Raw genomic sequence first — 22,150 nt, 5'->3', positions numbered from 1 at the left:
TTATAGAGTTATTTTGTGAAAATGACAATATGAGGAAGGTCATTTGCAAAGGATATCTTATCTGTTGTATGCACAGGGGTAAGATCTGTTCGTACAAAAATCTTGTATGTTTACTGCAGCGTTGTGTCCTTGCACATAGTGTACTCTGTTTCCCTCATAGCTACAGAAGCTTGCCCAGGCGAACCCAGGAATCAACTCGCTGCTGTTCACTCCAGAGGACAGGGCCTACATCTTAGGAACGTCTGACTTCTTCGGCTTGAACCATTACGTCACTCGTGTCGTCGCAAACAGAGATATCGTTATCGGCTCTGTAAGTATTGCCTTAAAATGATGAGAACACCTGACTACTTTTTTATAAGCGCTTCTTACATAGACCTTTCGGCTTCCTCAAATTTGTCCGCTTAAATCGTACCCAACAAGAAGCGACGACGGTCCATGCTTTCTTTTTATGTATTTGTGTACATTATTGACCGACAGTGTGTCAAAATCGGCACCATACCAAATATATATATACGAGGGGGGTTCAATAAGTTCTTGGCCTCACCAAGAAATAACAAGCACAACTCAGATTTTCAGGCACAACTTCATAGTATGAAGTCTTTTATCAATATCCTCCAAATTTCAAATCATTGGAGTCATTACTTTCCAGGCATTCGTTTTTCCTAAATTAGAAGGTAAGTGGCGAGAAAAAAGTTGTGTGAATTGTGATCAGACATGTGTGGGTCTAGTTTCCCATGCCATAAATTAACAAAAGACGTTGTCAAAATGTTTGATAATGATTCTCTTCCTATTTCAAGCAAAAAGAATTGGGTTTCTAACTTCCAGCAGCGCAAGTTGACCCACACACTCAGGTCAGGTCAATTGTCCACGTTTTTTACCTTCTCCCTCACCTAACGTTACTGGGTGTCGCCTGCAAAGTAATGATCACACTAATTTGAATTTTGGTACATATTTATATAAGACTTTATACTTGACATCTATGCTTCGAAATCTGAGCTGTGCTTATTTTTTCTCGGTAAAGTCGGGGACTTATTGATAACCCCACGTACATGTATAAAGTCTTATATAAATGTGTACCAAAATTCAAATTATTGTGATCATCATGTTGCAGGCGACACCCAGTAACGTTAGGTAAGGGATAACGAAAAAAAAAGGTGGACAATTGATCTGCAACCTGAGGTGTGAGGTCAAATTGTCTGATCACACTTCACCCTTCTTTTTCTCCCCACTTACCTTCTAATTTAGAAAAAACGAATGCCTGGAAAGTAATGACTCCAATGATTTGTAATTTGGAGGATATTGATAAAAGACTTCATACTATGAAGTTGTGCCTGAAAATCTGAGTTGTGCTTGTTATTTCTTGGTGAGGCCAAGAACTTATTGAACCCCCCTCGTATACGTCACATTTCCAAACCGGGCCCGGCCGGGCAGCTTTCGGGGACGAAAAGTATTACATAAAAGAAACAAAACTACACAAGACGTAAGGAGAATAATCGTGGGTGTATTTACCTCCATGAAATGTCATGGAGGTTATATTTTACCCAGTGTTTGTCTGTCTGTCTGTCTGTCTGTGTGTGTGTAAACAAGATAACTCAAGAACGGCTGGGTGGATTGGTTTCATACTTGGTGCGTTGATAGGATGTGATAAAAGCTGAAAATGATTAGATTTTGGGCCCCCTAGCGGCTTTGCTTGGTACTGCAGCGCAACTTCCGGTTTTGCTATCTCGTGTTCTGAACACGCTATGGTCACGATTTTTGAGTGTTAGATAGCTCTTGTGCTCAGGAATAAGTGACATAAGTTTTGGCCTCCTACCAACTAGGTTTGGGATAGCAGGGGTATTTTTGTCAAAAACTTCTGAAGAGGATAACTCAAGAGGGGAACAATGGAGTTTCATGATTTTTGGTATGTAGGTACCTGAGACATTGTTGTACAAGATGAAATACTAATTATGCAAAATAGGAGTACATTTGCATAATTAATGAGAGTATTCTATCATAGCAGTTTTTTCAATGTATCCCTTGTCCCGGACATAATATAGTCTTGACATTTAGGTGGTAGATAGCTTGCAGTGTCATGACAAAGTGGGGCAGGTTTCAGCCCCCTAACATGTAATTTTGGAACTGCAGGGGCGTTTTTGTCAAGACATTCCAAAGAGGATAACTGCAGAAAGGATTGACGGATCGGCATCATTTTAGGCGTGCAGGTAGCTGAGGCAAAAGTGTTCATAATGATATACATTTTATGCAAATGAGGACCTTATTTGCATAATTAAGGAGGAAATTGTATAATGCCATTATCTGCAATAACTGGACTTCAATAAATGTAACACTTATTAATTTCGATAGTAAAATATAAGCAGATACCAAATATGGTAATGAGGAACTTATTTGCATAATTTATGTAAAAATTGCAAAACCGCTTTATGACTAATGATTGGAATTTTATACTTGTGACATGTGTATGTTAGTCAATAAGGAACAACACCACGCATAAATTATGTTAATGTGTTAGTCAATTGCATGAAATTTACAAAAGCTCTAAATTTTCATGGAGGTATGAGGTCGCCGAACTCTAGTTTTTTATATTTTTTTATGTAAACATTTCTTCGTTTCTACAAACAGCCCGGCCGGGCCCGGTCTGGAAATGTGGCGTTAGCCTTACCCATATTTAGCCATAACTCATCCACCTGTAGACGTAATATATATGCATGCAGTTTTTTTTCTTTTCTATTTTGCTTTTGGACAGACGAGGACAATGTGGCACTGCACTCAAGTTTCGGTAACTTATATTAACAGTGCCACATACACAGTACAAACAGAAGGTACCCATTTTTACACCTGGGCAAAGTGAGGAAGGTCGTGTAAAGTGCCTTTCCCAAGGGCACAACGTCGGGGGCACGGCGGGGATCGAACTCAGAACCTCTAGGTTCCGAGCCGAACGCTCTACCAGTTACGCCACGCCCAACGCCACATGCATGCAGTTGTCGCTGATATAGACGAGGTGTTGACTACAATTGGCAATGTCTATTATACTGTATTCATACTTTAACTGTAAATGTCTTCCGATCATCGGAAATCAGGGCCAAACGTTCCGCGACACATTTGAAGCCACGGTAGCGCCGGAGTGGCCCCGTGCGGAGTCTGCCTGGCTGTACGTGGTGCCCTGGGGGCTCCGCAGGCTGCTCAAGCACATCAAGGTACAGAATTCACTATCTTCAAAACACTGTCTTCAAAACAAATGTTCACCACTATCTCCGTATACAATTATCCCCAACGTCTTAATGAATGAAGACCTTTATTGTACAGTTTTGCCCAACCGAGCTAAGTACAGGTGACAACAAGTCAAGATACATACATATAAAAGTATCACAAATCTAGTCTATCACAAAAGTTCGGCTTCTTCTCGCTTCTTGGTAATGGTGAAAATGTAGGACTGTATGGGTTTCGTATAAGGTGCACTGCACTTGCGCCACGCTTGCGTCACTGCGGGGTTCGAAAGATACTCAACGAATTTCAGAGATAAAGAATGAATTGTCTACTTTTTGTTTATTTTGTCGTCTTTTTAAGTCATATTTTTACGTATTACTCAATATCTAAATCATACGAAATCGGAGAAGATAAAAAAAACAGTGACGCAGTAAACGAACGAACAGTGATGCAAGCTTGACACAAGTGCGGTGAGAGTGCACGTTTAGTTGCACCTTGAAGTGGTCTAATGACCTTGCTCTGAACAATGCGATGAACTAAAAAATTGCAAAACTGTGCAAAATTGCAGCTAAATCATAGCAATCTTTTAAACATTAATTAGAGGTATATTGAAATCTGTCATTATGAACTATTGAAAATACCTGCGGATAAACGCTTGGACTTAGTTTTTCTCGTGGTTTCCAGATCAGGTACGGTGACCCTGACATATACATCACGGAGAACGGCCGGTCGGACGGAGACGTACAGCCGCCCATCCTGGAGGACACTGAGAGAGTCTGCTACTACGCGGGGTACATCGACGAGGTCTTCAAGGGTAAGTAAGCTGCGCCATATAGGTCTTTCATTATTCAAGATACATCATACAAGGACGATGGTAGTAAGGCTTTACCGACATTACATATAGAGATCTAACACCGTGTTATCATTGCTTTAGCTATCTACGAAGACGGGGTAAAAGTGAAGTCGTACACCGCCTGGTCCTTCATGGACAACTTCGAGTGGGCCCGGGGCTACACCGAACGGTTCGGACTGCACTATGTCGACTTTACCGACCCCAACAGACCCCGAACTCCCAAGAAGTCCGCCGGATTCTACAAGGACATCATCGCCAATAACGGTTTCCCTGAGGGGGCAGAGGTCACCAGGATGGTTCAGGACATGTGGGGGCAGTGTCGGGGGTCGGGTACGGGGTACATCGGTGTCAGTGGTGCACTGTTAGTCTTGTCTCTATTGGTTATTGCCTTGCATGTCGTCATTTAATTGTATGGCTATTATAACGGTTATGAAGATTCATTTGTGGAAGCATCTAATTTGTTTCATGATGAGATTTGTATCGAAATCACGTATCGAAATGTTGTTTGTGGCATTGCCTACGTTCAATTAGCTATCAAATTGTCACTGAGACTGCTATAATGTCAATGTCAATGTAAATTGTTATAGATATTTCTGAATTACACAGGAAAATAATGAATGCACAACTGCCAAGCAAAGTTTACAATATGGTGACAAACACATGTATTATGTTTTTTTGACAGAATAAACAGCTTGTGAATATAAAGTACATTGTATATCTATTCCTATTTCCTAATCCACCAGGAAAATCCCTGTAGACAATGTTGTTGGTGCATAAGAAAGAAGACCCCAGTATACACACTAAGGGGCCAAATATTGACATTGCCTTTGTATTCCCAACACCTTCCCACATTCCAGGTATGACCACGATCCGTGCAAATTATGCTTACCAAAGATATGCGGAACACAAACGGGCACAGGCACGCAGGCGCAGCCAAAATTTGGATCCATCCACAACTTCTCGATGACGATGGCGTATTCTCGATCGAATGCATCAAGAACAACATACATCATCAACGCTTCCGTCTGAGAGTAAATCAAACGCCATCATTCCAGCCTTTTAGTCCTGTTCAAAAAAGAAGTGGTTATTGGCAGTCTTGATCTTCCTATCAACAACAAACATTTATTTGCACTCTTGAAAGGATTGTCCTGTGAGAGGGTCTGCATGGGGACGGGGTGTCTTGATAACGCCAAGTTAACGGGGTGCATTCAAGAGGCGCAGTAACGGGGGTTAAAAGTTTGAAGATAATTGTCTTCATCGGGATGTTTCTTCCACACATTCTAAAATGACATACAAACGATGCTACATCCTATTTGCTTCATTTGCAATTACATTATTAACATAGCCTGAAATACGGTTGGTTGAATATTAACCAATCCTTGTTCAGAAGGAGTTTAAAGTTCACTGGATACTGGCATGCAGTGGCTGGAAGTCCACAAACGTAGTTAGAATGGTTGTCCCATTGATCTTTTGCGTGGTCATAAGCACAGTGCATTGTGCTGCCCACAACTATGGTGAGTACAATCCCGTCAGAGACGCTTTCCTACCAGGCAGTTTTCCTGACGGTTTTATTTGGAGCACGGCAACCTCGGCTTACCAGATCGAGGGTGGCTGGAACGCGGACGGCAAAGGTGAGTCCATCTGGGACAGGTTCTCCCACACACCTGGTAAGGTAGACCGTGGGGACACCGGAGACGTGGCCTGTGACAGCTACAACAAGTACCGAGAAGACGTGCAGCTCATGAAGGCCATGGGTCTGAAGTACTACCGCTTCTCTCTGTCATGGCCGCGGATCTTTCCCGACGGTACTGTAGCGGGCGGTGTCAATCAAGCTGGAGTCGACTACTACAATAACGTCATAGACGAACTGCTCGCAAACGGCATCACCCCGATGGTGACACTTTACCACTGGGACCTCCCGCAGGCCCTACAAGACAGGTACGGAGGGTGGGTGAACGAAACCATGGTGCAAATCTATAACGACTATGCATCATTTGCCTTCAAGAGCTTTGGGGACAGAGTCAAACTATGGTTAACCTTTAACGACGCGAAAATATTGTGTAACGATGGCTACTTCAACGGTCAGCATGCTCCAGGCATACGAGACCCAAGTACTCTGTCCAGCTACCTCTGCGGACACACTATCCTGAAGGTGTAGTATAATCTCTTAGTGGGTATAGTACATGTATACCTGTTCCCCCGCCCCTTCCACTTGTGTGGGGAATTTTAATACACAAATAAACAAATAATCTTCTAGTACCCTAATGAGCCCTTAGTGTATGGTCTATAGATGGTTGAGTTCAAATCAAACCAAGGGAAGAGTATCGTCTCAGTAGTTAATATCACTAAATATTCCGCGCCCTTTGAGGAAACTATAAACCAAGACCAAATAAAGCAAACTAATCATATCACTGTCTCACATGTACGAATCATCGTTGGCACCACACAACATACAGCACTTTTACAATTCCCTCTCCCAAGGCCCATGCCAAGGCGTGGCACACATACAACACCTTCTACAGAGCAAGTCAAGGCGGGAAAGTCGGCATAACCGTCAGTCTGGATTGGGCAGAGCCACAGGACCCCAGCCTTCCGGCCGATGTCGCAGCTGCAGATTACTACATGCAGGTCTCTAACAGCCAGTTCGCACATCCCATCTATGTCAACGGTGACTACCCGCCTGATTTCAAAGTTCTGGTGAGTTGCACTTTTTATGCCCCTGTCACACAGTTACTTGCCCACGGGAGGCACAATGTCAGAATTACACATTTGCACGACTGACGGATCCGGAGACGGTCGTACGTACACAAAACGATTTGCGACCGCTACCAATGATGGTCAATAAGTAGGTCATCGCTCGCTTGACACCTGGACTCTGTGACATCAAAGATTGCTGGAGACAAGTCGCTGACGTTAAGAACGCTTCCGGTGTAAGGCGACAAATCGCCAACTATCACTAAAAATATAATTACATGCTGATCGAGAAATGACTTATCGATTTTCGAACTACAAGACAGGGACTTTACGAAAATGCTACTTTTATGATTTCTTTTATACTTTTATTCTTTTATAACTTACATGTATAAGATTCAATCATATGAAACTCTACATCGATGTCAATAAAAGTTCTCCCCCACATAAGTGGGAAGAAAGCGGCCTACGTACCATGATTCTCTGTTAAGTTCTGTTAACGTCTGTACATCAGGTCCAGAAACTCAGGCAGGCATTACCAGATAAAAACGTCCCGGACTTTTCCGACGAAGAGAAGGCCCTTATTCGTGGCTCGTCGGACTTCTTCGGCCTGAACCATTACACTAGCTGTCTCGTCGGACACAGGGACACACCTGCTGGGAAGGTGAGCATTGTGCATACATATGACCTTCAGATACTGTTGCATATTGATCAGTCACAACATCACCCAGTCAATTAATGAACACTGAAAGGCCAGCAACTCTGTCATGGCTTTTGCTATGTTCATGTTGTTACCTCCCGGAAATTGTTTTTGGTCTGTATATTTGTTTGTCTTGGTATGTGTGCGTAATTATTTGGATATCGTAAGTCACAGGGATGTGGATTGGCGAGATGGGAAGTAAGCTTGGCCTTGATCGAAAGTTGGTTCCACAGGATGGGAAGGTAGACTAGGCCCGGGTTCATCTTGTTCCCGCATGGACAAAATTAAAGAGAAATTGACAAAAGCTGTTACTGGTTATTTCACAAAGGTATGAGATCTTCTATGTTTCATAAGGGGCCTTTGGACAACATCAACATCACAAGGTCCCCGGAGTGGCGGCGTGCTGCGTCTGACTGGCTGTACGCTGTGCCGTGGGGAATGCGTCGGGTGCTCAACTACATTAAGGTACCTTTCCAACTTACAGATTTGGATATTGCACTTTAAAAGATCTCGACATACAAGGGACAACATACCCTGAAGAAATATGACTTCATCTTAACTAATTACCTCCATGAAATGTCATGGAGGTTATGTTTTACCCTGCGTTTGTCTGTTTGTCTGTCTGTGTGTGTGTGTGTAAACAAGATAACTCAAGAATGGCTGGGTGGATTGGTTTCATACTTGGTAGAGTGTGACGAAAGCTGGAAATGATTAGGTTTTGGGCCCCCTAGCGGCCTGCCATGGTACTGCAGCGCAACTTCCGGTTTTGCTACCTCGTGTTCTGAACAAGCTATGGTCACGATTTTGGGGTGTCAGATAGCTCTTGTGCCCAGAAAGAAGTGACATAAATTTGGGCCGCCTAGCAACTAGGTTTGGGATAGCAGGGGTATTTTTGTCAAAAACTTCTGAAGCGAAAAACTCAAGAAGGGAACAACGGATTTTCATGATTTTTGGTATGTAGGTACCTTAGACAATGTTGTACAAAATAAAATACTAATTATGCAAAATTAGAGTATATTTGCATAATCAATGAGAATATTCTATCATAGCAGTTTTTTCAATGTATCTCCTGTCCCGGACATGATACGGTCTTGACATTAGGGTGGTACGCAGATTTTAGCGTCATGACATAGTGGGCCAAGTTTCATCCCCCTAAGATTAAATTTTGGAACTGCAGGGGCATTTTTGTCAAGACATTCCAAAGAGGATAACTGCAGAGAGGAACGATAGATTGCCATAATTTTAAGCATGCAGGTAGCTTGGGCAAAGATGTGCATAATGATATACATGTTATGCAAATGAGGGCATTATTTGCATAGTTAATGAGGAAATTGTATAATTCCATTATTTCAATAACTGGACTTCAATTAATGTTACACATTTAAATTATGATAGGTGGCACATAAACAGATACCAAATATGCAAATGAGGAAATGATTTGCATAACATATGCAACACTTGCAAAACCGCCTAATGATTAATGATGGGAGTTTCATACTTGGGACATGTGTACTTTAGTCCATGATGAATATCACCATGCATAGATTATGTAAATTTGCAAGTCATTTGCATAAAATTTACAAAAGCTCTAAATATTTCATGGAGGTATGAGGTCGCCAAACTCTAGTTAACACTAAGATATCTGCTAGTACAGTATGCTGGATTATAGATGATGACTAGTAGAAGACTATTGTGACAATTGTTAATGTCTACCCTTATTTTAAAAATAAAAGGCTACAATCTGTATGTCAGCAAGGTTGATATTTGATTAAAGAACTGAATTGCTCCAAGGAAAAGTTTGGAGATCCCGAGGTGTACATCACAGAGAACGGTTGGTCTGACAGTGACGTACAGCCACCCATCATGGAGGACGCGGACCGCGTCTGTTACTACATGACATACATCGACGAGGTATTGAAGGGTACGTATGTTCACGTTCCATAAGGGAACGTTTGTTTATACACTTTATTTACTACAACTGCAGGTAACATTTTTCGTAAACCCTTTCGTAAGAGCACCCAGGGGAACAAGGCTCACCGTCAAAGGATTACCTTGGTCAGTTCATGACTCAGTAATCAAGTACACTTTAGAACAACAATATGGCTGCGAAATAACAGAAATACAGCACTGTCGTATCAGGGTCAATGGGCGACTGACAGACTGCTGCAATGGTGACAGATTTGTCTATATCACCAAACTCAAGAAACCAATACCAAACTACAATGTTCAGATGGGAAAGTTCAGAGTTAACATTTTCTACAGACAAACTGCCATGATGAGACCTGAACCTGAGGAACATGATGAAATGATGCACCCTGCAATACTGATTGACAGCCAAGAAGAATTCCCACCACTAAAACAGAGTACTCACGAGCCACTTGATACATCACAGCATACTGAAGAGGCAATACCGGCCAACTTTGGAGAAAACACATTCTCCCAAGTAAACACCACAAATGCAACAACACATGCAGATGTGCACACGCCAGAGAACAAAAGTGAGGATGAAGAAGAAATGGACACATCAGTTGAACAAGGAAAAGAGGGACAAAGTGGAATGAAACAAGCGAATATAGCAAAATACATGGGTCGAAATAGTCAAGAAAAAGACACTTCAAGGAAAACCAATAGAAAAAAGAGGAAAGAAATCCCTGTGGAGACAAGGGTGTTGACAAGATCACACTCACATGTTAGTGCAACACCACAAGGAAATAGACCAGATGTAACGCCTTCTTCTCGGTCACACCAAGAGAGCAGAAACGATGGGAATAGAGAAACTCTAGGACAGAAGCTGACACCCGCACAGATAGAAAAAAAACTGAGAAACATGAGAGATGCGTCAGGGAGACACAGACAACAGAGAAACATGAACACTGTTCCAGCACAGAGGGGACGACACCGGTCCAGCAGAAACGATGGAGAACACAACCCTGTGGAGCTGCTGTACACATCGGACTGTGATTAAGTACATCAGAACTCATTCCACCATATAGTAAACCGGTATAGCTTTTCATTTACAGGTATGTCCGTCAACTGCCTATCATTATTATCAGTAAATGTTAAAGGAATACGAGAGAAAGTGAAAAGAAGATCCATCTTTGAATGGTGCAAGTGCCAGAAAGCAAACATTGTCTTTCTACAAGAATCTCATATAACAAAAGATGTAAGGAAAGACTTTGACTTAGACTGGGGAGGAAAGGGATTCCATTCCTATGGAACAAATAAAAGCAGAGGTGTGTCAATCTATTTTGGAGACCCCAAAGTACAAATTTCACAAGTTATTGGGGAAAATGAAGGAGATGGCAGGAAACTATTGATAAACTGCCAAATTGGTAAAACAATCCTAACTCTTGTAAATGTTTATGCTCCAAACAATGCTACTGAAAGAAACACTTTCCTAATCAACCTCGCAAAATGGATTGACGAAAATAAACAATCTGAATCTGAAACTACACTTGAGAGAGAAGTTATAGTAGGGGGGGATTGTAATTCAGTTGTGAATTATGGTATGGATAAGAAAGGAGGGAGACAAACAGACACAGGAAATTCATCACAAACCTTGAAAAATTTCTACCAATCCCTAGGTCTGTGTGACATTTGGAGAGAAAGAAATAAGACTACAAGACAATACACTTAACGTTACAGAGACAAATTTCATAAGGTCTCTAGCAGACTTGATTATTGGTTTATCTCTAAAACCATTGCTGACTCTGTAGTAAGATGTGATATAAGACCAAGCATTAAAACAGATCATCAAGCAATATTCCTTAAGATAAGCCTAAATACAAAAGATAAAGGATATGGCTATTGGAAACTAAATACAGAAGTTCTGAAAGATGAAGAATATTGTGAAGGGATAAAAAAATTAGTTGAGAATGCAAAAAAAGAGGACAATGATTTACCACCAAGTTTGATGCTGGAACTGTGTTATGTTAGAATCAGGGACTTTTCCATATCATATTGTAAGAATAGAGCTAAGGAAAGAAAAAAGAAAGAAACAGAACTGACAGATAGAGTAAAAGCACTCACACTTTACCTAGAGAATCAAGAAAAAGGTGATGATAAAGCTGAAACTGAACTGGAAAGAACAAAAACACAGTTAGGAAATTACTATGAGGAAAAAGCTAGAGGAGCTTACATAAGAGCAAGAGCAAAGTGGATAAAAGAAGGAGAAAAGTGTACAAAATTCTTCTTAAATCTAGAGAGGCATAATGCTACCCAATCCAATATTGACATGTTAAAACTAGGAGATAATGTGATCACAAACCAAAATGAAATATTAACAGAAACAGTGAAATATTACAAAGACTTGTATGCACAAGAAGACATTAACCTGGAAGAGGTGGACAAATACTTGTCTGACATAGAATTAGATTGCACCCTAAGTGATGAGGAGAAAGAAAAAATAGATTCTCAGATCACAATAGAAGAATGTGAATGTACGTTAGAGAGTATGAAGAGCAACAGGGCTCCAGGACCAAACGGGCTCCCATCAGAGTTCTTCAAAAAATTCTGGAGTTTATTAGGACCTATTATTTTTAAGTCCTTTATGGAAAGTTTTGAAAACAAAACCTTAGCATATTCACAAAGAAAAGCACTGATAAAACTACTGCACAAGAAAAATGAATTACATATGTTAAAAAATTGGAGACCAATCAGTCTACTCAACTGCGACTACAAAATAATTGCATTTACGCTTGCCAATAGAATTAAAACAGTTATTTCAAAACTTGTTCACCAAAATCAGACAGCATACATAAAAGGACGATTCATAGGTGAAAACATAAGACTAATAAATGACATAATATTTTATACAAAACAGAAGAAAATACCTGGTATACTTTTGTTCCTTGATTTTGAAAAAGCATATGATACGGTAAATAGAGACTTCATGTATAAAACTATGGAAAAATTCAACTTTGGTCCAAATTTCACTCAATGGATTCGCATCCTTTATAAAGATACCCACAGTAGTATATTGAATAATGGTTGGATCTCTGAACCCTTCGCACTGGAAAGAGGAATAAGACAAGGCTGTCCTCTATCATGTTTATTGTTCATACTGGTTACTGAAATTTTGTCTACTAAATTAAGAAAATCTCAAAGTGTCAGAGGTATCACAGTTCCACATGCGGAAGGTTCAGAAGAAATAAAGATAACACAAGTTGCTGATGATACCACTTTAGTTCTTGCAGATGAAAGTTCAATAGAAAATGCAGTAAAACTTATCATTGACTTTGGAAGGGTAGCTGGGACAAAACTTAATCAAAATAAAACTCAAGCTATGTGGATAGGATCATGGGAAAATAAAGAGAAGTGTATGTTGGGTTTACAATGGACCAAAGGACCAGTTAAGGCAATTGGGGTCTACTTTGGACATGATCCTCGTGTTTGTGAGTTGTTGAACTGGGAAAAGAAAATAGAAAGATTGAAGAATGTATTTAACCTATGGAAAAATAGAAAACTAACACTCTATGGAAAAATAACCGTTGTGAAACAGTTAGCACTATCTCTGATTACATACAATTTGATGAACATAGACACTCCAGAATGGGTACTTAAAACTGTAGAAAAGGAATGTTGGACCTTTATATGGGATGGAAAGAAAGATAAGATAAGTAGAAAATGTATGATCAGAGACCACAGTGATGGAGGGATAAGTATGGTTGATTTGAGAGCCCAACACCAGGGCTTCTTAGCCCTTTGGGTAAAGAGACTCAACCAAGGACATAATGTGCAATGGAAACTTATCCCAAAATACTATTTCAGTCAGTGTGGAATAGATAATTTGATTTTCAATATGAACTTTTGTAGGAAGGGGGACTGCCCCAAACTACCAGTTATGCCAACCTTTTATAAGGAGATAATATTGGCCTGGCATCAAGCAGGTGGAGGGGTAAAGAAGGTACCAGAAACAGCAAAAGAGATCATGAATGAGGTAATATGGGGAAATCAGTATATTAAACTGGGTAATAGAACTTTGTATTATAAACACTGGATTGAGTGTGACCTCATACATATTCGAGATGTTTTCATGCAAGGGAAATATATAAACGCACAAGATTTATTTTTGAAATTATATAACACCAGGAATTTCCTAGCTGAACATAATAATGTATGGGTTGCTATACCAGGGCATTGGAAAGCATTGTTGAGCCAGGTTGGGGATCAGCATACAGATGTTGATGTCCAACCAAATCAGCTTGGAATTTTGAAGACTGTATTTGTTCCCCTAGACAAACTCACCTCTAGGAGTCTTTATAACCAGATAAAATCACAGAATGTTATAGAAAGTAAATGTATTGATAAGTGGATTGAACTACTTGATGTTACAATTTTAGATAAGAAGTTAATTTGGAAAAATTTAATTGTTAACATTAAAAGAGAACAAATTAAAAGAACTTAATTTCAAACTCCTGCACAACATTTTACCCTGTGGATTAAAACTAAATAAGTGGCAAATTAAAAACAAACTGGGTGAAATATACAGCCCTGCATGCACACTATGCAATGAAAAAGACACCTATGTCCATATGTTCTATAACTGTAGAAAGCTGGGGTTGTTTTGGAAGGATGTTGGAAATGTGTTGTATCGAAAAGGATTACATGTCACAATAACAAAACCACTTATATTTCTTGGAATCAGTAATATATGGTCTGTTAACAGGATAATCTCGATTGCAAAGTTCTCTATTTTTAAACAGTGGTTGAGACATATAGATACTAATACAGAGTTATACAGCAACATATTTCAAACATTTTTGACAGACCTAAAGTTAATGTCGCACATAAATTGAAATATCCATGTTTCTGAACATATATAGTATGAAATAAGAAGAACAAAGTCTTGAGTAATTGCTGTCTTGCCCACAAGCTGGCAATATGACTGGTACTGTTGAGATGCAGATGTATCCGCTTTTTATTTGTATTTCGATGCTTGCCATTTAATACTTTTGTTCTCCCTTCGTAAGCACTTACTTGTTGCATTTTATAAAGGGAGAGGAGCTAAGTTCTTTAGTGCCAACGTTCATTCTTTTTTCAGACAGTACTAGTGTAGTACTGAAGTCAGGGGACATGTAAAATATAATAACTCGTTATATATATGTGTATATTTGACGTAATCTATTTTGTTATTGTTTGTTACCATGGTTACTTACACACTTCATTGTATCATTGATTGTAACATTGTGAATAAAGAATAAAATGTGAAAAAAAATTAAAAAAAAAAAAAAAAAACAACTGCAGGTAACATGCATTCATTGAATAGATGTTATTGCTTCACCCCTAGCCTACTCTATGAATCATTGTTCTCAGTTACTTGTCTGCATTGCTTGTCTGATAAGTCACACACACATAGCAGCCTGCCAACATCCAGGTGGCAAGCCAGACATTGCCATCTCTGATTGCCTTGTGGAATAGGTAGCAGAAGAGCATAGAAACAATTCAAGTAAAGTATTAGTGAATGAAAACAATCAAAATATTTATACAATATTCATGTCCTATATTCATGTCTTCCTATTCTATTGGTATTAAATCTTACCAAATTGCTGTGCACATTTCCTTTATTGTCCTGCAGCTATCAACTATGACAAGGTGAGGGTTCGAGCCTACACTGCCTGGTCCATCATGGACAACATGGAGTGGGAAGCTGGCTACACTCAACGCTTCGGAATGCACCATGTTAACTTCATCAACCCAAACAGGTTTCGGACACCCAAGCAGTCTGCCAAGTTCTACAGGGACATCATCGCCAACAACGGCTACCCTGAGGGAGCGGAGGTCACCAAGATGGTCCGGGAAATGTGGGGAAAATGTTGGAATGGCAGTGTTGTCATAGACGAGCTGTAGGGTATCATTTTAGCTGCAATTGTTGTATAATGGAAGCGTGGTATTCAATCATATTATAGCTCCAGAGTCTCTTCTGTCCTCTCCCTACGATCCATAGTTTAGCTAATCAGAGTTGTGATTTGGTATTTTTTTGTGAGACGTCACGAGCCAGCACGGGTACAGGAGAGTCCTAGCCTGGTATCCAGTCGTATTATAGCTCCTGAGTCTCTTCTGTCCTATTTGCGGAGAGGACAGAAGAGACTTGGGAGCTACAACACAGCTGGATACCAGGCTAGTATAGTGGCTCTGGGAACAAGTGGGGGATAACATGTAGCCTCAATGAGAGGGGAAGGGTACTGGCATTTGGCATCCATATTGATAACTATCATGTATATCCTTCTCAAGACTTGTGGACTCTCAATCAACATGTTTGAAAAACAATGATCGCTTGAATAGACTCTGTGTACAAAGACGCGATCCAATTAAGACAGGAAAGGTTCAAGTCCCAGAATGTATTCTTTAGAATAAAATAGAATAGACAGACATTTGCAAACATTAAGTACAATGTGCACAAAGAACTCATGACTCAGAAAGACTCACGTCTGGACATAAAACAGCGTATATTTACAGTTTCCTTGGCAAAGCAGCAACTAGAAAACTACATTTCCTATGTGCTATATGAAAAATACTTTCTGTACATCTATAAGGCAATGCTTGAGACAAGAGCAAGAAAAATGACCACATTTGGTGTACTATGGTATGGAGTTACATGACTAAACAATTCATGCCAAGTGTTCAGAAATGTTGAGGCACCAGCCACAGACATACAAGGTGAAATGTTCTTCAACGAGAATCAACAAACATTGGTCTTGTCTTGCCGAGAAACAATGAAGCAGCAATTCAGAATTGTGAGTTTGGAGTAAAGTTCATACAAGTTCACTTGTAAGGCACTAGTCAATGATGGCTGAGATCACAAAAACATGAAACAACCTTTCTATATTCCTAAATCTCAAAAACCATTTGCTGTTTGTAGAAAACAATACTATTTTGTGAATTCAAAATTCAATAGAGCAAAAGTCCATCTTTAGATTCTTTACTCTACATAATACTTTCAAGTATAATTGTGATACTGCAGACAGCATAGCTAATAGAAACACTGTAACATTATCAATAAACAGTAACCATTAAAATGAAAGCAACTTCAGCAGCAAAACAAGTAATTTCCCTGTCCTTACATACAAATATGAATACCAAAGCAAAGCATGTATTGATCATGTTGAAGATGTTACAAGTACAAAATAAAAGCAGTCCATACCATACATGTACAAGCAGGATTCACAAAACAAACTGCTTAAATAATTGAATGGCCAACTGGGCTTTCCTTAAAAAATTACAAAAAAATAAAAAATAAAATAAAAGGAATCATCAAAGTCCTCAACATTCACAAAAGCTGAAATAGCCTGTCATTTCCTACAATGGAGAGGAAACTTCCCACTAGGAAAACATTTCACTGGGACTCAATATACACATGTTTGTACTGACATCTCTCACAATCCTTACTTATATATCCATATTCCACATTGTGAGTGTCTTGATAATCTTTCGTTATTACAAGGTTGAACAGTTTGTATGAAGAATTTGTATGGTTCCAAGAAAAAGAATGAATTTGTATCAAGCATTTGTATAATTCCAAAAATATGAAAAGTCTGACATGTATGATTCCAATGAATGGAGATAGAACATTTAGAACTGATGGTGCTTAAAACAAAGTTGATAAATAAACTACTAACATTGTGAAGTGTAGTGTTGCCGTTTGGTCATCAGTATGTGTATAGTCTGGCAGAATATGTACAGTGCAACAATTCCTGTAGCCTCTCACCCGAAGAGGGACTGGCAAGTGTCACAACTCGATACAGTGATGTTGTGGCACATCTATGGCATTACAGTCATCTATATAACCCTTTTCTTCATGTTAATATGCTTTTGTGAACAGCATAAATACCCTCAGTATTTCACAGGAAAATAATTGGCATAGCCTCTAAAGAAATTGACACATATGTTCTATTCTGGAGTCAACATAGCATACTTGTACTAAAACCATATGTCGAGGAACTTAAATAGTTAAAGCTTCAGGACTAAACTTTCATTCCAAACATATTTTCCCTTTTTTCTCTTCCCATTCCTATCCAGAAAATTGGGGAAAATGTATGATATTCTCTCTATTCATAGCATCTTTATCACAATTTCAAAATAGAGTAAACACTGCTCAAAAACAGTTTCTACTGGTACTGGTCATTTACATACAACAAGGCTTTTTACAACCCACACCTTCCATGTCACCAGTCATCAGGTAGGATACTAATGGTCAACCCCTTCTCCCTCCATCTGTACTGCTTTGGCACCACAAGCTGGGGAACACAATACACAGATGACATACATGTAAGTTACGCGTGCACAGAGATGCTACACAGCTGAATATCATGTCTTATAGCAATAAAATCAAAGACACACTTGCTTCTCAAACTGTCAAAGGTACCATCTTTATCCCTTTGAGAACAATTTTTTAGTTATCCATTACATAAAAATCACAATAAATCTAAGGCAATTTTTCCAAACAAGACTTAGACAGGCATAATGTCAATTACACTTTTCATGTTGAGGAATTTTCATGTTGGAAGCTAAGCCATATCATTAAAACATAAGATTACAAAGTTGCAAAGAGTCTTACTTCCTCAGTGCTGGACAGCTCCTCCAAGTCTTTTATGACAGCTTCTAGAAAATCTTCCGGTATAAGAACCTATAGAATCAAATATGTTAATACATTACTTCAATAATATTCATTTTACTTGCTGCTTTCTACATAAGCTACTTCACCTTTAAGTATTTTGATATTCAATTAAAATTGTATACAGTAATAGAAACAATGCCAGAAATTCATCTAGTGCCCTACTGCCACAGTACTTGTAGTAACTAAGAACAATATTCTTTGTAAAAGCAATGACAGCAAAAAGAGTGAAGAAGCTGTTAGCTACAAAATACAAAATTCTAGGATATTCAAGAGGTTCTTGCATTCAGCTTACCTGTAACCATGGCCCTCTAGAGGCATAAGGATGACTTTCGTCTGCTATGGCTCCCATGACTCTCGGTGACACAAACGTTATTGCTGAATTCCCCGACACATCCTTGAACGTGAAGTGGCGTCCGTGTTTCAATCTCCCCCTGAACATATATACAGGCATGAGTATTCCACATACCATTGCAACTTTTACATGGCAGAAAACTATAGCATCACCAGGATGTAACAGACAGTTTTGCTAGTTCACAGACACACTGTCCTTACCTCATGACTAGTGGCAGTAGAGTCCCAGCCTCCTTGTTAATTTTGATATGTACAGCATCCATGGTCTGGCTCCTCTGTAGCTCGCCTGGCTTCACCTCTTCTGTACTGCCTGAACTGCTCAGGGAGTCTTTTCTCTCTCTACAAACAGCAAGTCATTTAAACAGTCAATTCATTTGTCTCATAATGTACACAACATTCAGCAATATTATAGATGACTTGTTGATAAAGCTAGTATACTTTTCATGTCTTGTACAATGACATTCTTCTTGTACCAAACAGCCCCATACCTGTCAGTGTTGTGGTTGACATGATCAGTGAAGTCAGCACCTGCCCCGGTCCCAAACCCAGCAGCTCCTGATCCATGCTGTCCCATCAGCCCCCTCCGCAGCTCGGCCTTGATTTGCTCAGATTCTGTAGTAAAGGAAAGTTATAGGTAACACGTATACTGGATCCTTGGGGAAAAAGAACTTGTTGTAAATAGAGCTCATACCCTTCCTTGTAGTTCCTTCAGTACAACCTTCAGTAGGGGTGCAGGTGGTGCCTATCTACCTTCCCAGAATGCATCAATACACATCCAACAATACACACCCCAGATGGCTTACTGTGGCCCACAATCATATGGATTTCTTATGTTACCTTTCAAAATACAGCATCTAGTATAATATTATCAGCAAATCTTTATTTTCTTTAATTGTCAACAGACTCAAATGGTCCATGAGAATGTCGATTTTTGTTACTTTTGTACAACACTTAATAAATTGTGTGATAAACATTAATGCAAAGATTCATGTCAAAAATTGTTCCCAAACTTCACCAAACAGCAGTGTTTCTCTGATAATACTATTGATTGATGATATCATACCACTTGCGCATCAGAAAAACACAAATGCACCAAAAAGCACTCATGGGAAAGTAAAGAAAATGATATTTGATATATTGTTTTTGTAATAATTGTCGACAAATATCATTTTCTTTACTTTTCCATGAGTGCTTTTTAGTGCTTCTATGTTTTTCCGATGCGCAAGTAGTATAGCATCATCAATTAATGCTGTTTTGAGAAAAACACTGCTATTTGGTGAAGTTTGGGAACAATTTTTGACCTGAATGTTGCATCAATGTTTATCACACAATTTATAAAGTTGTAGGCAAGTAACAAAGATCAAGACGTTCTCATGGACTAATTGAGTCTGTTGACAATTCAAGAATTTAAAAATATACTGATAATATTATACTAGATGCTGTATTTTGAAAGGTAACATAAGAAATCCATATGATTGTGGGCCACAGTAAGCCATCTGGGGTGTGAATTGTTGGATGTGTTTTGATGCATTCTGGGAAGGTAGATAGTCACCACTTGGTAGGGGTGGGTACCAGTACAGAATATTCAGGTACAGGTACGGTTCAGGTCCAGAGGTTCAGGTCCAATAGTCAAAACCTGAGCCTGGACCTAATTGTCAGTGAAAACTGTGAATGGGTGATACTCAAATCAATGGTTCAATTTGCTACATACAGAGTATCTGACATCTGCTGGCACTTTAAAATCCTAAATTCATGTTCATGTGAATAACACTTTGCTAACTTAGACCAAGTTTGACTGTAGAAACTTGGTAAAATGCCTATCAACTCTAATTCACTCTATCTTATTATTTTCTCAGACAGGTAAGCCCCAAAATGTGAGAATGCCTGCCAATCTAATCTGGCCATTTTCTAATCAATCCAAAGTCCGGTCCATTAATTCTTTTCAGGTCCATTTTTCTGGACTGGTCCAACAAGAAAAAACGGTTTTGCACCGGCATGCCATAGTGGTACCCACCCCTAACATTCCGTAATAATATAAAGAAGCCACCTATTGGAAGACACCCAACATGTTGTTGACCTTCAGCCACTCACCATGTGGTGTTATACGCTGTCTGACTGTCTCCTCTGATTCTTCTCTTTCCTCCCGTGACTCCTCCATCTCCTCCCAGCTGCACTTCGCACTCACACCGCTCAGGTTGGAGCCCTCAGTCTCGATGCCTCTCTCCACAACCTCCTACACACACACACACAAACAAGTGAGACATCACTGCATACAACAGAACTTCAAACATTATCTAGAAAATCTCTGGAGTAAAAATAAATTGCGCTCCTTAGTTCTTTCCCTGCCAACGTTTGCTGCAACTAATACTAATTTGGAGTAGGGTTGGACAAGTTTTCAAAAATTCACAGGCCCTTTTGGGTAGGTACATGGTCACTTGCCTGAAACAACTTTTCCCTGGTCAAAATTTCAATAATGTATTTCTATACTTTTTTACCTACAGCAAAAAAATATTTTTTTCTATTTTTCAGTAAAAAAAGAACTTCTATTTTAACTACATTGTTGTACAAGACCGGGTGGGGCACAATTTATTCAGGGTATTAGACCAATATCTACCCAAATAGTTCAGGACAACATGCGCTTGCCCAATCAGGCAATGACTTGTCCAACCCTGCTTCGGCATACTGATGAAGTTCCAACAGAAGAAAGAGCTGAAAATTGCATCCAAGATTTGTCTTACTAACCTGAAGTTGTGGATCCTTCTCAAAGATGGTTTCACCTCTTCTCATGTCGGTGAGGAGCCAGGGTCCCCCTGCACTGTGGGATGACAGGAGAACATCATCAACAACATAACCAGCTTTGTCAATAGAATAAGTCTTCAATCAGTGACTCTTGAAAACACTTAACATGTACCTCCAAATTTTTCAGAGGATGGCCAAGTCTTGTAAGATCACAAAACTAGGCCAGAGACTTGCGTGGCTCCTGCCACTGCAAACACCCCCATCTTCTCCCTACAGTGAAATTAAATCCCGTGCATTACCAGATACCTACACTGGCACATTGCGCAGCAGCTCCAGGATACCAGGCCCGTTCCATCTCTGTGCAGCCTGCAGCTCCTCCGCAGTCACTCCGATAATCTAAGTTGGGAAATAACAACATGCCAAAGTCAATAACACGGCATCGGTCACCATTACAGCCACCAATACACATGTACTTTTGCAAATTTTTACAACATCCAGCAGTATAGGTTTAACATGTCTGCTTTTACATTTCCTCTTGCATACACATAAAGCCATGCACGTGGTCAACAGAAAATCTGATTGAAAATCAGCAGGAAATATGCACTGATGATAACCATAAGCTCTATGTTTAACAGTGATGACAATTGTTTGTGTATTACATATGTATGGTCCCAACCTGTATGAAGTTGATGGTGCCCATGGGAGACATGATAGACTGGAGGAGAGGGTCCTCTGCCATCAGCATGTGCTGGATACGGGACTCGCTACTGTCCAGAGCATTGTGCCACGACACATGATCACCAGCACACAGGACATTTTCTATGGGCCAACAATGTAATGATGAAGTCTGGCATACACAACAATATCATCATATACCTTTATATATGTTAACTGATCCATAACTAACACACCATACAGTCATCAATCCCAAGCCTTTTAACTAGTATGAACAAAAGAATGATCAAAATCACGTTTGTCTTATTCTAGACCTGCA

At 39.6% G+C, this 22,150-nt stretch overlaps 2 protein-coding genes across 3 annotated transcripts in view; one reads left to right on the top strand and one right to left on the bottom strand.

Moving 5' to 3' along the window:
* Positions 1–15,517, top strand: part of LOC118413613 — a 46,714-nt gene extending 31,197 nt beyond the window's left edge. Inside the window, 10 exon segments of the mRNA XM_035817139.1 lie at positions 161–310; positions 3,081–3,197; positions 3,892–4,021; positions 4,142–4,367; positions 5,615–6,212; positions 6,542–6,757; positions 7,266–7,415; positions 7,806–7,916; positions 9,243–9,372; positions 15,028–15,517. Of these exon segments, the coding sequence (XP_035673032.1) occupies positions 161–310; positions 3,081–3,197; positions 3,892–4,021; positions 4,142–4,367; positions 5,615–6,212; positions 6,542–6,757; positions 7,266–7,415; positions 7,806–7,916; positions 9,243–9,372; positions 15,028–15,299 (2,100 nt within the window). The 3' untranslated portion in view covers positions 15,300–15,517.
* Positions 15,518–17,476: 1,959 nt separating this feature from the next.
* Positions 17,477–22,150, bottom strand: part of LOC118413258 (suppressor of fused homolog) — an 8,627-nt gene continuing 3,953 nt past the window's right edge. For both annotated transcript variants that reach the window (XM_035816505.1, XM_035816504.1), the window contains exons 4-12: positions 21,833–21,975; positions 21,467–21,552; positions 21,160–21,232; positions 20,509–20,650; positions 18,906–19,029; positions 18,619–18,756; positions 18,359–18,497; positions 18,007–18,075; positions 17,477–17,686 (exon numbers count right to left, since the gene is read on the bottom strand). In XM_035816505.1, coding sequence (XP_035672398.1) covers positions 17,615–17,686; positions 18,007–18,075; positions 18,359–18,497; positions 18,619–18,756; positions 18,906–19,029; positions 20,509–20,650; positions 21,160–21,232; positions 21,467–21,552; positions 21,833–21,975 — 986 coding nt within the window. In that variant the 3' untranslated portion in view covers positions 17,477–17,614. The remainder of the gene's footprint in view (positions 17,687–18,006; positions 18,076–18,358; positions 18,498–18,618; positions 18,757–18,905; positions 19,030–20,508; positions 20,651–21,159; positions 21,233–21,466; positions 21,553–21,832; positions 21,976–22,150) is intronic.

The sequence above is a fragment of the Branchiostoma floridae genome, chromosome 4, assembly GCF_000003815.2.
Source record: "Branchiostoma floridae strain S238N-H82 chromosome 4, Bfl_VNyyK, whole genome shotgun sequence".
Lineage (NCBI taxonomy): Eukaryota > Metazoa > Chordata > Leptocardii > Amphioxiformes > Branchiostomatidae > Branchiostoma > Branchiostoma floridae.
Note: the sequence above shows the minus strand (reverse complement) of the source record. Positions and strands in the feature narration are given on the sequence as shown.